This window comes from Ascaphus truei, chromosome 1, assembly GCF_040206685.1.
Source record: "Ascaphus truei isolate aAscTru1 chromosome 1, aAscTru1.hap1, whole genome shotgun sequence".
NCBI lineage: Eukaryota > Metazoa > Chordata > Amphibia > Anura > Ascaphidae > Ascaphus > Ascaphus truei.
In genome coordinates this window covers 119175492-119190212 of record NC_134483.1, presented here as the reverse complement: position 1 = coordinate 119190212, position 14721 = coordinate 119175492, and the positions used below count along the sequence as shown (strand labels likewise).

Genomic DNA, 14721 nt, shown 5'->3' with positions numbered 1-14721 from the left:
GATCTTCAAAGTGGCTGTCGGTTTACAAGTTTTCGGACCCCTTGTAAAAAAAACCTTAGAATCCAAATGCCTCCAGCGTCTTGTCTAAAAAATCCCATCTTATCCTAGCCAACGCCTTCTCCGCATCCAGGCTCAACAACATTGCTTTTATCTTAGGGCTGTTATATACTGCATGCGGCCGTGCGTGCCTATGCGAACGCGCATGCACGTGCTGCATGCTTTTCGTAAGTATACTGTGTTGAGTAAGTATACAGTGTTGAGTGTGTTTATGTGTGTGTATGTGTATGTATATGTGTGTGTGTGTTTATGTGTAATTTATTATTTATTTAAAAAAAACCACATTGGTAAAAATAAAAAATGTATTAGATTTGTGCAGACACACAAATACACACACACACACACACACACACACACACACACACACACACACACACACACACACACACACACACACACACACACACATTCAGCGCCGGTAGCGGCGCAAAAAGATGATTTTCCTCATCTTCGCCGCTGTGTCGGCACCGCTCTCCCTGCCGTGTGTGCGGCCCTTGTATAGAAAGGCTGACTGATGTCAGCCAACTAAAATTCCGCGCGCGCCCACGGCGTAGCATGCGTCCGGCACTATAGAACGTGCCTTAGATTTATGTATCTGATCTATCACATTAATAATTTTCCATGTGTTATCTGATGCGTGGTGTTCGCTCACAAAACCTATCTGGTCATAATGAATTCCTCTAGGGAGTATTGGGTTCAACCTGTTGGCCAAAATGTTGCTACAGTATGAATGTTCAAATCCGTATTAAGCAATGAGATTGATCTGTAGCTACCACAACATAAAGGTTCATTGCCCTCTTTAGGGATCACCACTATATTGGCTTTCATCATCTGTGGGGGGATTTGTTTCCTACTGAGAAAATAATTGAATAAATCTAATAGACATGGTCCTAGGATCCCTATAAGATTTTTGTACTACAAATTTGAGAAACCATCTGGGCCTGGAGCCTTTGATGGCTTCAATGAGCTAACCACACTTACTAACTCTAACCGGGTTATTTTTACATTTAAAACTTTGTAGTCTTCCTCCTATAGTTTTGGGAGGTAACAATCTCTAAGATACTGTAGGTCTCCATCTGGGTCAGGTCGGGGACTTTAGCATTCGGAGTGAACTTGTCGAGATCATAGAGATCCGTATAAAATGTAGCAAATTCCTCTGCTATCTTTGAGGGGTTATAGGTCACTTCTCCCCCTTTTAACCTAATAGCAGGGACTAATGATCTCGACCTGATCCCTCGAAGTTTATTAGCCAATAAACAGTCCGCCTTATCTCCCTTATTATAATACTGCACCGACACACTTTATTCGAGCAAATACCCAGTATGTACCTGGCAGATACCTGGAATGCGCCGCTCCTCACCTCTGACAAGCCCTGTTGCGTTTGCCTTCCCAGCCTGGGTTCATGCCTGGCTGACGGGCGGCTGATCTGTTAAATGATAATGATTAGGATTTAATAGGCTGCAATGCTTCGCGTGTCTACCAGATGGCATAAATTCATGAATTGTAATGCAGTATATATATATATACTGTGCAGTATTGCAGCCAGCGGGAATAAAATGCTTCAATCCCTGCCTGGAAAATACCTCAATGCACTCGGGCAGAAAACAGTCACAAACCTCAATACACCCGGGTATACCCGAATTCGTGGGACTAGCCAGGCTCGAATAAAGTGTGTCGCCAGTGTACGTCTGCTTGGTCCACTTAAGGGCTTTCTCAAGAGCATCCTCTAGTTGCACCCTCTTAAGTTCCTAGCTTGCCTGGGCCAGAATGTTATAAATTTTCCTCGATGGTCTTTTTATGTGATTGTTCTAATTTTACAATTTTTTCTGTTACATTTTTTTGTCTTTCTATTTTTATTCTCTTTCTCTGTGATGCTATTGAGATGAGCTGTCCTCTGATCGTGGCCTTATGTGCCTGCCATAGTATTGATGTTGAGCCATTGTTGATATGAAAATAATTTTTAAGTTAGGCTGAGTCCATAGACATTTCTCCCGTGCGGAGGCGCGCGGAGGCTGAGGGAAAGCGGGTGCTTTCCCTGACCTTACTACGCCGTCCGGGGGCGTGTCTGTGGGCGGGCCAGTGACGTCACGGAGCTTGTTCACCCTCATTGGGCGAACCGCTCACGTGACCGACCCTCCGCTCCCCTCAGCGCGTAAATGAATTTTTTTTGACTGCTATGCCTCCGCACGCCTGTGGAAGCATGCTCGAGCCCCTGCTAAAGCCACTCTCATTGCGGCTGCAGGGGCTCACTGGCAAGCATGAACGCGGCTCAGCGGCTAAGCGCTGACCATGCCCGCGGCCTTAGTCTCCAATTTGTGTGCTAATCTCTGGGTAGTTCAATAATGAGTCGTTCATCCTCCAATGGAATGATTTCGTCCTAGCAAATGGAGGATCAAACAGGATCACCACCGGGGCGTGGTCTGATTATATGATAGGCCCTATATCTGAATGGACCAATACCTCCAAAATACCCGGGGATACAAATATATCGTCAATTCTGGAATACGTATCATGTGGGGGTGAATAAAAGGAGTAATCCCTCTGTCCTTTATGTGATCTATGCCCAGCATCCCACAGATCATATTCTTTAAGTAGCAGACGAAATTTCTTAGCTACACTATATACCATAGCAGAGTGTGATTGCTCTGGGTGGGTGGACTTATCCACATCCAGATCTGGTACCATATTAAAATCACCTCCCAATATCAACAGTTGCCGGGGATAAAAAACAAAGGGAAGGGACCTTCCCCCTCTGGGAACTTGGGGAAAGACAAAACCGCAAAAATTAAACTATAAGATAAGATGAGTGTAACCAGCCACGTATCCCAAATTTGTGGCAAGAACCTATGTGGACTGGACTGGCGGGCATATGGCCCTACTGGGGGCGACCTGACGACAGGCATGCAGATCTCCCACCGATCCTGCACACCCCGCCTCTTTCCGCTCTCCCTCCCCTGATCGCGCCCTCACCACAGCTTGATTAGAATGTAACAGAGCCTAATAAAGACGCCCATTCCTAACAACCGTGGAACAAATGTATAAAACTTTTTGGTTTAAAATATACTTATAGGGGGTAGGCTTCCCGGTTAGCCAAATAAAAACCTGGTTTCATATTCTGTCTTTAAGTGTTCAATGTAATTTAACCTTAGAATATTCGAGCAGTAATTTGCTCTCGGCTTCTCAGTGGGGCATAGTGCCCTCTCCTCCTCTAAATTGTCATCCTGGAAGATCTGGATGGAATTGTTTTCAAATTTACTTGAGCCACGGTTTCTGCAGCCTTTAATAATCCTTTCCTTGGTTGCATATTGGTGGAGCCTTAGGACCACATCTCTGCTTCTTTTGGGGTCTTCGAATCTCGGTCCTAGAGCTCTGTGAGCTCTGTTCATCAGAAGATCACCCTCTTGTAACTGGGGATCAATTGACGTAAAGTCTTTTAAGGTATGGCTGTAGGGCTTCGACAGATTCAGAGACATGACAGATTCATCAATTCTGCCTTCGCTCCCTGTTCTCTAGATCGTCTATATCATCCCTCATGGCTTTTACCGCTTCATTGTGATGCAGGACCTCATTGTCAGTATTTACCGGATTTTGTAAAGAAATGTCCATTTTATTTTCAAGCTCAGTAGTTCTTTTAGCCAATAAAAAAACTTCTGCTTTAAAATTCCTTTACAGCTCTATCCAGAGCTGACTGAAAGCTTGCTTGCATTTCTTTAAGCATGTTCTGGAGGTCCTGTTTAGTAATTACTGTGTCTCCCTCTGCCATACTCAGCTCTGTGCCAGGAACAGCTCTACCCACTGCCTCTTCTCCTGCTGTTGCCCTCTCCGCCGAGTTTCTCAGGGTGGCCTTTGTATCAGAGATGCCCCCCCCCAGGTCCCGCAGCTTGCTCCCGTGCACTCAGCTTGGCGGCGCCATCTTTATTCCTCCTTCTCTCCACTGCTGCTGGCTGTCCGTGGCTGTAGCGGGAGAGATCAGGTGTCCCCAGCTTCTGCATTTTTTTTGTTCTCATCTCCGCTGGTTCCCCCGGACGGCGTTGCGTTTCGTGGGGCTGTTTGGAGCGGCGATCAGGGGTTATAACTAAATCTATTGCGGAGTGCACAGAGCTTCCCTAACTCGTGTGCATCCGCAATTATGTCACGCACGAGCACATTTTAAAGTAGTATGTACCTGTCCCTCTCACATTGAAGACGCTTAGTACAATAGCTCAAAAAGCTGATCTACTTATAAACATCAGCCAATATAGTATAATAAATGTCTGAAATGTTTTTGCATGTAAGTGCATCCTTAATTTAGCAAATTTGTGGGTGCACTGTGCAATGAGGGACCACAAACTGATATTTAAAGTATTTCAAGTTCCCTGCAATATAGAAAAAAGAAAAACTGTGCACCAAATTGTATAATGGTGTGACAATGTGATATGTATTCTGATATCATCACTGTCCTCTAGGTGCTTGAATAGGGCAGCTATGTGACTTTCCAACGCACAGAGAGTTACTCTCCTAAGAGAAGCCAGCAGCTGCTGCTGACTAATTAATCAGACGGGACTCCTGAGTGAACAGAAGTGTTTTAAAACACAGATTGAGAGCTGCCATGCTGAGAGAGTCTGCTGTCTCAGAGAAGGGGACAAAGAAGTTATGGAAGCTGGCACAGCCCCCCAGGCCTGCTGGACGGTGGTTGCGGAGCCTGCTGGGACTGCCTGGGTTGTTAATCCCAGGAAGAAGGAAGGACCAGAGACCGTGCTGAAGCGTGGATGTCCTGTCCTTAACATTGGACTTACAGAGGAGAGATTCTCTAATCTCTCGTGGGGTCAAGCTCCCCTAGGAAGGAAGGATGCGAGACCACACTAAAGTGGGGATGTCTGCTCCAAACCCTGGAGTAACAGATAAGTGAAACCCTTTATTGCTGCGCTCAGAGACTTTATGTTTTGCTATAATAGTACCAGCTTAGCTGTCCATCCAGGTAGTAAGGGTTGACGCTGAATGTGTAGTTAGTCTCCTAAGAGGAGTAGGAGTTTATTTTATGATTTTGTTTTGACTTAAAGGGTCAGTGGGCCTGTTAGTCTATTATTTATCCCTGTAAATAAACCCCATATAGAGAAATACTACGTTTCCTGCCTAAATCTAGGACTAAAAGATGCTACAATGTGGTGTGGGCACCACAGTATATTAAAGTGATTCCTAGATTAGGTGTTAAATAAAAACCTATTTTAATTAAAGCACACCCTAAATTGAAGACAAGAATACAATATTAAAATAATATTGTGACAATAAGTGATAGTATGATTAAAAAAATACATACAAAAACATTCAATAGTGAATGCTGTTTGTCAAAGTGGATGGCTCAGCAAAACATGAATAGACATGAAAAAGAAAAAGACACAACTCTCATAGTGTAAGACAGTAATTATATTTTTACAAACAAGTGAGGTAATATATGCACGTACAAAATAACTCGGTTATAAAAGCAGGGCATGTTTAGGGTACATGTTACCACTCGTGTACTCACTCCGTGGATAGCCTCCATAGTCATCAATTCATAAGTCCCTGATCAACCCACCTTGCAGATCGATAGTGTCTGGTATACAATCTATCACATCCAATTTATACCAATATGTGGACTACTTCTTACAGAAGTATGTCAGTGCCCTCCCGTCCTATATTAAGGACACAATATCAGTCCTTAATTTATTAACTGAGGTTCAGTGGAGAGACACATACAGATGGGTGACATATGATGTCAACTCATTGTATACACATATACCACACGATTTGGGAGTGGATGCTATTAGTACATATTTTAAAAGCGATACAGAAATGCATCCACTTAATGGGGATTTTGTTTTAAAATCAATAAATTATATCATCTCCCACAATTATTTTATTTTCCTGTCTCAGTTCTATGTGCAGATTTGCGGGACTGCTATGGAGACTTGTTTTGCTCCCAGTTGCGCAAATCTGTACATGGGAATGTATTTGGTCTCATAATCCGTTTGCCACTAAAGTGATAATATGGCAACATTTTATTGATGATATATTGTGTGTTTGGAATGGTGATCAGGAATCCCTAGAGCCCTTTGTGACCTATCTTAACGATAATACATTCAATCTAAGTTTACTTCTCCCTAAGTCTGCTGGTCAGAAAGCGTATCGCACAGCAGATGCTAATGCCAATTATCGACTATGGGGACATAGTATATGGCTCGGCACCCGAAACCCACCTTAGCAAAATTGACACCCTCTACAATTCAATATGCCGTTTTGTTCTCCAATGGAACTACAACACACATCACAGCGAAATGTTCAAAGAACTAGATTGATTCATCTTTCCTGTCTTGCCTTCAAGTACTTTCTGGGCAAGCTACCAATCTATCTGAACAAGCTCCTCACCCCTACCACATGCAGCACTTATCTTCTGAGATCTGACTCCAAAAGACTGTTCATGGTCCCAAAGTTCAGCAAAGTATCCGGCCGCTCCTCCTTCTCTTACCATGCACCCCAAAACTGGAAAAATCTACCGGAGACTCTCACAGCCACCACCATGCCGGGTATATAATGTATACCCTGTTCACTTATGTAACTCTATTTGTAACCCTGTATTATTTGTCATCTTAACTCATACTTGAAAACGAGAGGTAACTCAATGTATTACTTCCTGGTAAAACATTTTTTATAAATAAATAAATAAAACTTCAGATGTTGTTGCCATAGATTTTTTGGATCTACATCTTGAGATTAAACCTGACAATGTAATAACAACTAAAACCTTCTTTAATAAGGTAGACACCAATAATCTGTTGTTGCCTCCAGTAACCATAAAAGGTCATGGATTGACAATGTAACGATAGGTCAATTCCGGCGCCTTAAGAGGCATTATGGCCTGGAGGCTGACTTTAAAATTCAGTCTGATCTACTGTTTGATAAATTTATTCAAAGAGGGTATGGTGTTGATTTACTTTCATCAGCCCTGGCGAAAGTCGGGGGGATGGATAGGAAATCTTTATTGTTGGCAAATCTCAAGAATGTAGTATCCAATCAATCTGATGATAAAAATGTGAAGGTACCTTTTATTACTAATTTCAGTTCAGGTAGCCAAAATATCCAGGCCATAATTAAGAAACATTGGAGTATTTTGTCCAATGACCCAGTATTGGGTCCACATTTGGAAGCATATCCGAGATTCCCCTATAGAAAAGCCAAAAATGTTAAGAATATTTTGGCCCCTAATGACATAGGACCAGGTAAGATTCAATCATCTGATAAAAACTGTCTAGTTTCCAAACTCCTGGATAATTTTAGTCAAAGTGTCTGCAGTCTTATTCACAGTGACAGGAAATGTGTAACTTCTTCTGTCACCAATATTAAATATCCAATAGAGGACTGCATGTCATCAAAACTTTGTATGTAGTCTATATGCTGGAATATCTGTGTGGACTCCAGTATATAGGCGGCACTAAACACTTTCTAAAAACACGAATCCTGGAGCATGCTAGGAACATTAGACTTGGCTTTGAAAAACATAGTGTACCCCTGCATTTTAAGATTCATCACCAGAGTGACACTAGCCTGATGAGGTACAAGGGTATCCAGTTGGTACAACCCATTAGACATGGGGGTGGTAGGCTAAAGATTCTGTCCAAACAAGAGACCTTTTGGATTTCTCAGTTAAGGACCTTGGCCCCCAGGGGCCTAAATGAAGAGCTTGGTGTTTGGTCACTTTATTAGAATCGTTTACTATTTTCATCTTTGACTCATTTATCAGGTGTCTTATTAATATATTTGATATAGTAGGATTAATAAAAAATAAAAATAATTTTCAATACATTTTCATTAAATGTTTATTTTTATTATAAGTTTTTATATTCCCGATTCCATTGAAATTGATCCCTTTTTAGTATTTATACTTTTTAGAGTTTCTCTTCCTCAGTCATTTATGTCTGTTTATGCTACTGTATAGAGGTACTGTATTTTGTAACACCAAGTGTATTTTTGTAAATTTTCTAATCTCTATTTCTAAATAAAGGATAAAAGGCTTTTTTTATGCTGTGCCAACATTGTTTTTATCATTTCAGAGTCTCATCAACTGGCACTGGAATTTCTTAGTATAGTAATAAGTTGTCTAGTTGTTATTTAAAATTGTATTTTAAACTGTGTTAATAAAAATGTATATACTGTATGTATGCTTTGTATATGGGTGTTGGCTTCACCCAAGCTAATCAATGTGTTAGTTATGCTACATCTGTGTTGGTGACGTGGCAGAGTGCTGATTTGTTAACTGCATGATTTAGAATAACCAATCACCTATTTACATAGAGTTTAAATAACATGGGCAACGCCACAGTAATCATCCCTGATGAAGTAGATTTTATTATATGAAACGCATAGGACCTGTGCTGTTCAAGAGTTTAAAGACTTTATATCCCGGTATCTCCGTGCCTGTGCTCTAATCAGTTGTTTGCGGTATACACACTGCTCCTGTGCTGGAGTCGTTCGTTCGGACGCGCCCCCAGTGACGTCAGGAGTTCCGCTTTGAATTACTGGAGCTGCGGCTTGAAACTTGGGCTAAGTGAGCCCTAGAGCCAATACGAAGGGGAACACTTGGTCTAGTTGTGTCCCGGGACAGTGGAACGCTCGAGTGGACCTGCGACCAGCGGAGGATTCTTTGGACTGGTGATTCCTGGACCGAGGGACTCTGTGCTTCCGGACCGGAGGCTGATGACTACGGAGGCTATCCACAGAGCGAGTACACGAATGGTAACATGTACCCTAAACATGTCCTGCTTTTATAACTGAGATATCTTGTACGTGCATATATTACCTCACTTGTTTGTAACAATATAATTACTGTCTTATACTATGAGAGTTGTGCGCTGTCTTTTTCTTTTTCAAGTTCCCTGCAATATATTGTTGCCATGGTTTTCATATGGTTAATGAAATGATTTGCCATTACATTTGGAATGGAGGAAGAAAAGAAAAAAAAACACCACGGTATTAATAGTGAGACTGCGGAGGATATTCTTAGAATGTTTGTCGTGCTTCCAAAACATCTAAAAATAAATACAGAGGAATAACACAGATAACACAAACAGGATACAAGAGTAATGAATGCAGTATTATTTAGCACGCTCTAGTGGCTCATTACTACTACAACAGTTAAAATGTTTACCTAAAGCATTGCAACCTAATATGTTCTTAGTTGCATTGAGAATCTATCAATAAATTAAGTTCAGTTAATTTTTACTGGTCATTTTTTATCATGCTGGCATTTAAAGGCAGGATACATTTTGTTTTTAATGTAGTTATGACATGCTAAAACAAGCACATATATAACACAGGAACTTTACACCATGGAATCTTTGATTTGTGATGTCATTTTTGACTATTCAGAGAGGCTGAAATGCATTGAGAGTCATCCCCAACCCCTCTTAATTTGAACATCACATGGCATTTCACAAACCTGCCCTCTGCATTGAGTCAGGTGTACGACATCAGTTTAGTGTGTTCAGAAATTAGAACACGTTCGAAACATATCTGTATGTGTGTACATTATTTATTTAGCTAAACGGCTACATTTTGCAAAGGGAGGGGCACGCAAAAAATATAACGCCATAGAAACCTTTTCATTTCTGAGATAAATTTGAGCCACAGGTAATTCTATACAGCTATAGCTTCTTTTACCGGATGCTGATCTTTTGAGCACAGTGGTTTACATTACCTCAGACCTGCTCGACTGAAATGACTCAATAAGAAAGGAAAATTCCCAACTGCAGACTCAAATGTTCATATATCATGTTATGATAATGTATCAAACAACTTTATGTATACAATAAATAACTGCTTTGTAAATGAGTCATTATGATTTTTTTTTTTTACCTCTGTGGAGAAAGAGTGCGTTAGAAATCAATATAATGTTATAACCCGGTATAGTAGCTTGTTGGAGCCCTTAGGCTACACTTATAGTGACGGCGACGCGACAGTCGCTGAAAAATCAAATAGAGATGACTTCCAGCGATCGCGAACAATCCGTTGCTCCGCGCTTACTATAAGCGCACGCGACGGCGGCAAAGCATTTCTTTTGTCGCGACGGCGAGTCGCTGTGGCCGGCACTATAAGCGCAGCGTAAGAATGTCTTAGTTTTCTAAAAACAACGGAATATCGTATGTGTTCAACGTTAAAAAAAAGTCAAGGTGACCTTTTTCTTTTTTTTTTTACAGAAGTTTTGACCTAGATGGATAACCTGTACTTTAAAGAACACTGCAATTATTTTTCTTATTAGCATAATCTTGTATAGAGAGATTACTTTGAATGGCTTATCGCCTCCTGTGTTTCTTCTCCTCCACTGTGACAACTGGTCGTGCAGCGCTGTGATCTTGGGGTTGATTTCTTGCTTGCTTTCTCTGACATACTGCACAATTTCCAACTTTCTCCACACATCATCAAAACAGGATCCTAAGGCGCTCTTATACATTTCCTTTGCCTCACACAAATATCCTTTAGTGAAACAAAAAAGGCAAGACAGACGAGTTCAGTGAAACAGCTCACACATTTGTACTGAAACGAAGGAAAGAAGGGGAGGTGGGGGGCGGGAATTTGGATAAAATGCAGAGACAAGTTTATGTGCCATGTCATGTACATAATGTGGTTGCAGCTGCTGGGAATATTTGTGCAATTCAAATAAAGGCCCGGACGACTTTTAACTTTCCAAGAAAGTTTAATTATAACAATGTACAGTATTATGTTCCCTTGACTTTACTATGAAAGTGGTAGTTTGTGCTTGCTGGGAGTCTTTTTTTATCCACCCTTAAAATGAATAGACAGGAGCATATTATAATGATCATATATATAGGCTTCAAGCTCTAACTTAGGTGTATCATATCAACGCCTAGAAATGTAGTGCTTTAAAACAGTGCACTATATTGTTTTGCAGCTTCTTCATATATTAAACATGTTTCTTATTACGCATAATGAAGTTTTGTCACTGAGAAAAAAAAATCTTTGGTGCACATACAGTACAGGCCCATCCAACACTAAGTGGTGTTATGCCATAAGACTCTTTCCAGTGCTGGAAGACATCTTCCCATGCCAGATAGTGTCTTATGACATAGTACTGCTTAGTAAATATGGGCCTCGTATACAGCACATGGCTGTGCAGGCTGATTATTTCCTTTGGCTGAAGGAGTGGCTCAGTGAGTAAAGGCACTGACTATGAACATATGGATCCTGGGGACTATGTACTAAGCGTCAGAATGAGGGGGGTGTTTATGGCCCAAAATCACCCCGTGGTAATCTAATTTGAAATTGCGCTTGTGTCCGCCTATGTACTAACCTTAAAATTCTCAATCTGCACCAGCAGCGTAAAAAATAAATGTTTAGTTCCATTTTATTATGGCACACAGAAATGGACTTCGCTAGACGTACAGATGCCAACGGTATGTGCAATACAATTATGTTTCTGTGCACAAAAAAAGCGACAGTGCGTCAAAACTGTTCACCAAGTTCAACTTTGCGTAAACACTAGAAAGTCTGTTTCTATTATTAGATCAAAATGAAGTTGCTACTGTATCATCCAAAAATGTATCTGGATGTTTCAATTTACAGTACAGGTTCACAAAATATATTATTTTCACAGTATGGCTTTTATAAATAACATGATACTAATAATTGAATTAAATCTGACGCACAGAATAATTTCAGATATGATCTTAGTACAGAGGCCCCACCGACTATAAAACAGGGAAGCCTACATTATCTAATCCCAGTGACAGCTCCTTGTGACCCTGTGCAAGTCACTTTATCTCCATGTGTCTTAGGCCCCCCCCAAAAAAGTGTAGGCTCATTGGGGCAGGGCCTGTGTCTGTAAAATTCTATATGTACAGCGCTGAGTACCACACACTATATTTTAATACTCTCCCCTTTGGAAGAAAAGCACTATACAGTATAACACAATTGTTAAATGTCCTATATTATACAGAATGGAAAGATTCACTATGGAAGAAATAAAAGGCTTTTTCAAGGGCAACGTAGAAAAAAGTTAAACTGTATATATATATATATATATATATATATATATATATATATATATATATATATATATATATATATATATATATATATATATATATATATATAGTGGTCAACAAATCACCCAAAAATCTACTCGCCGAACAAAAAAAATCTACTCGCCATCTAGTCCCGCCCTCAACCCGCCCTAGTCCCGCCCCCAACCCTAGTCCTGCCCCCAACCCGCCCTAGTCCCGCCCCCAACCCTGCCGCCAACCCGCCCTAGTCCCGCCCCCAACCCCAACCCGCCCTAATCCAGCAGCTCCCCCCCCACATCTCCGGTAGCTCACATGAAAGTTTACAGAAGAAGCCGACACCACAGATGACCCCCCCCCCCCCTCTCAGCTCACAGGCAGGAGGCAGCGAGGACTGCACGCACGCTCCTAGGAGGGAGGAGGAGGAGAGCGGAGAGGGAAAATCCAGGGGCAGCAGTGAGTGCGGCTGGCCAGCGGAACCCCTGGGACTCGAGGGGGGGGGGGGGGGGAGGGTAGAAAGGAAGAGAGAAAAGGCCGCGACCAGCTCCATGCTCCCCCCTCCCGCCCCGCGCGTGCAGCCATGGGGACCAGGGGGGAAGCGTGGCCTGGGGGGGGTGGAACACCCCCGCTACCATCTCCCACCTCGCGGGTAGACACGGAAACCTGGGGGGAAGCAAGGACTGGGGGGAGGAGCGAGGACTGGGGGGGGGGGGGAAGGGGGAACACCCCCGCTACCATCACCCACCCCACGGGCAGACACAGGGAGGGGAAGCGGGGACCGGGAGGGGGGGATGCAATGGAGTACTAACCTCTTCAAGCAGCAGGAAGAGGATGCGCCAACGTGGCCTTAGCCTGGATGGAAAAAAAAAATCTTGACAGCCCGCCAAGTCCTGTCAGCCAATCAGGCTGCTGGATTTAATTTTTTTTCCAGCGCGAGCAGGGAAAATTAAAAAAAAAAACATGTGCGCTGCTTGGGCGGCCATAAGGAGGTTGCTGAGTTAAGTTATGGTGAGGGAACCATGTTAAAAATGGTTATTGAGGCAAAAAGTGACACTGTGTGCTCATTTGCATGTCATTTCCCAGAATCCCTTGCTGCAGTGGAAGTGCTGTATGCTGGGTGATAATGGGGAAAGGCGGGGTTGCAGACCTGCCTAAGACATGCAGATGAGCATACAGTTATATTTGCATATTTGCTTTCCTGTGGAGAGTTTTTGTCACTTTTTTACTCACCATAACTTAACTCAGTATTATGGTTTAGCCTATCCCATAGCCTCTCTTGCATTCCCAGTAAAATCAACCCCACACTGATGAGACCCATCAAGGTCGAAACAGCTGTCTGTGGGTGGTTTTCTGGGTATGCACCTTAACCCTGGCTGTGCTCAAAGCTGTGACCATGCAGCAAGCTTAAGCCTATAGGGAACCATGTTAAAAATGGTTATTGAGGCAAAAAGTGACACTGTGTGCTCATTTGCATGTCATTTCCCAGAATCCCTTGCTGCAGTGGAAGTGCTGTATGCTGGGTGATAATGGGGAAAGGCGGGGTTGCAGACCTGCCTAAGACATGCAGATGAGCATACAGTTATATTTGCATATTTGCTTTCCTGTGGAGAGTTTTTGTCACTTTTTTTACTCACCATAACTTAACTCAGTATTATGGTTTAGCCTATCCCATAGCCTCTCTTGCATTCCCAGTAAAATCAACCCCACACTGATGAGACCCATCAAGGTCGAAACAGCTGTCTGTGGGTGGTTTTCTGGGTATGCACCTTAACCCTGGCTGTGCTCAAAGCTGTGACCATGCAGCAAGCTTAAGCCTATAGGGAACCATGTTAAAAATGGTTATTGAGGCAAAAAGTGACACTGTGTGCTCATTTGCATGTCATTTCCCAGAATCCCTTGCTGCAGTGGAAGTGCTGTATGCTGGGTGATAATGGGGAAAGGCGGGGTTGCAGACCTGCCTAAGACATGCAGATGAGCATACAGTTATATTTGCATATTTGCTTTCCTGTGGAGAGTTTTTGTCACTTTTTTTACTCACCATAACTTAACTCAGTATTATGGTTTATATTTATATATATATATATATATATATATATATATATTTATATATATATATTTATATATATATATTTATATATATATATATATATATATATATATATATATATATTAGGGTAGGTTAAATGACGAGGCGTCACGTGCTGTTCCTTTAAACAGGCTATGCCTGGTTTATTCAGTCCCAGGCACTGAGACTGCCACAGTGCATACAACAGAAACACAAGCAAAACAAAAACCTGCTCACCTGAGCAATAACTTAACTTAGGTTTTCCCTGACTCAGGGTTGAAGTGGCTTTTCCACTTCCAACAATAAAATAAGGAACTTTGCAGTTTTAGACAAAAAAGAGCAGAATGCTTTAACCTGTTTGGGGAGAGGCTTTTCCCCTCTCTGCTTCCAGCAGACTTCCTGCCTCCAGGCTCTTGGGGGGAGAGGGAAGAGGAACCAGGAAATCAGTCTTAAATACCTGATTTCTAATTGGCAGGACAGGTGAGAGAAATCAGGCAGCAGACAAACTCTGGTTTGGATCCCTCATCCCTCAGTTCCAGCACTTGCCAAACTGTGGGATGGAGTGCATGT

The 14721-nt window shown here is 42.2% G+C and overlaps 1 protein-coding gene across 3 annotated transcripts in view; it reads right to left on the bottom strand.

Moving 5' to 3' along the window:
- Positions 1 to 14721, bottom strand: part of SHOC1 (shortage in chiasmata 1) — a 203922-nt gene that overhangs the window by 76428 nt on the left and 112773 nt on the right. For all 3 annotated transcript variants that reach the window (XM_075594058.1, XM_075594064.1, XM_075594073.1), the window contains one exon: positions 10352 to 10542. In XM_075594058.1, the coding sequence (XP_075450173.1) occupies positions 10352 to 10542 (191 nt within the window). The remainder of the gene's footprint in view (positions 1 to 10351; positions 10543 to 14721) is intronic.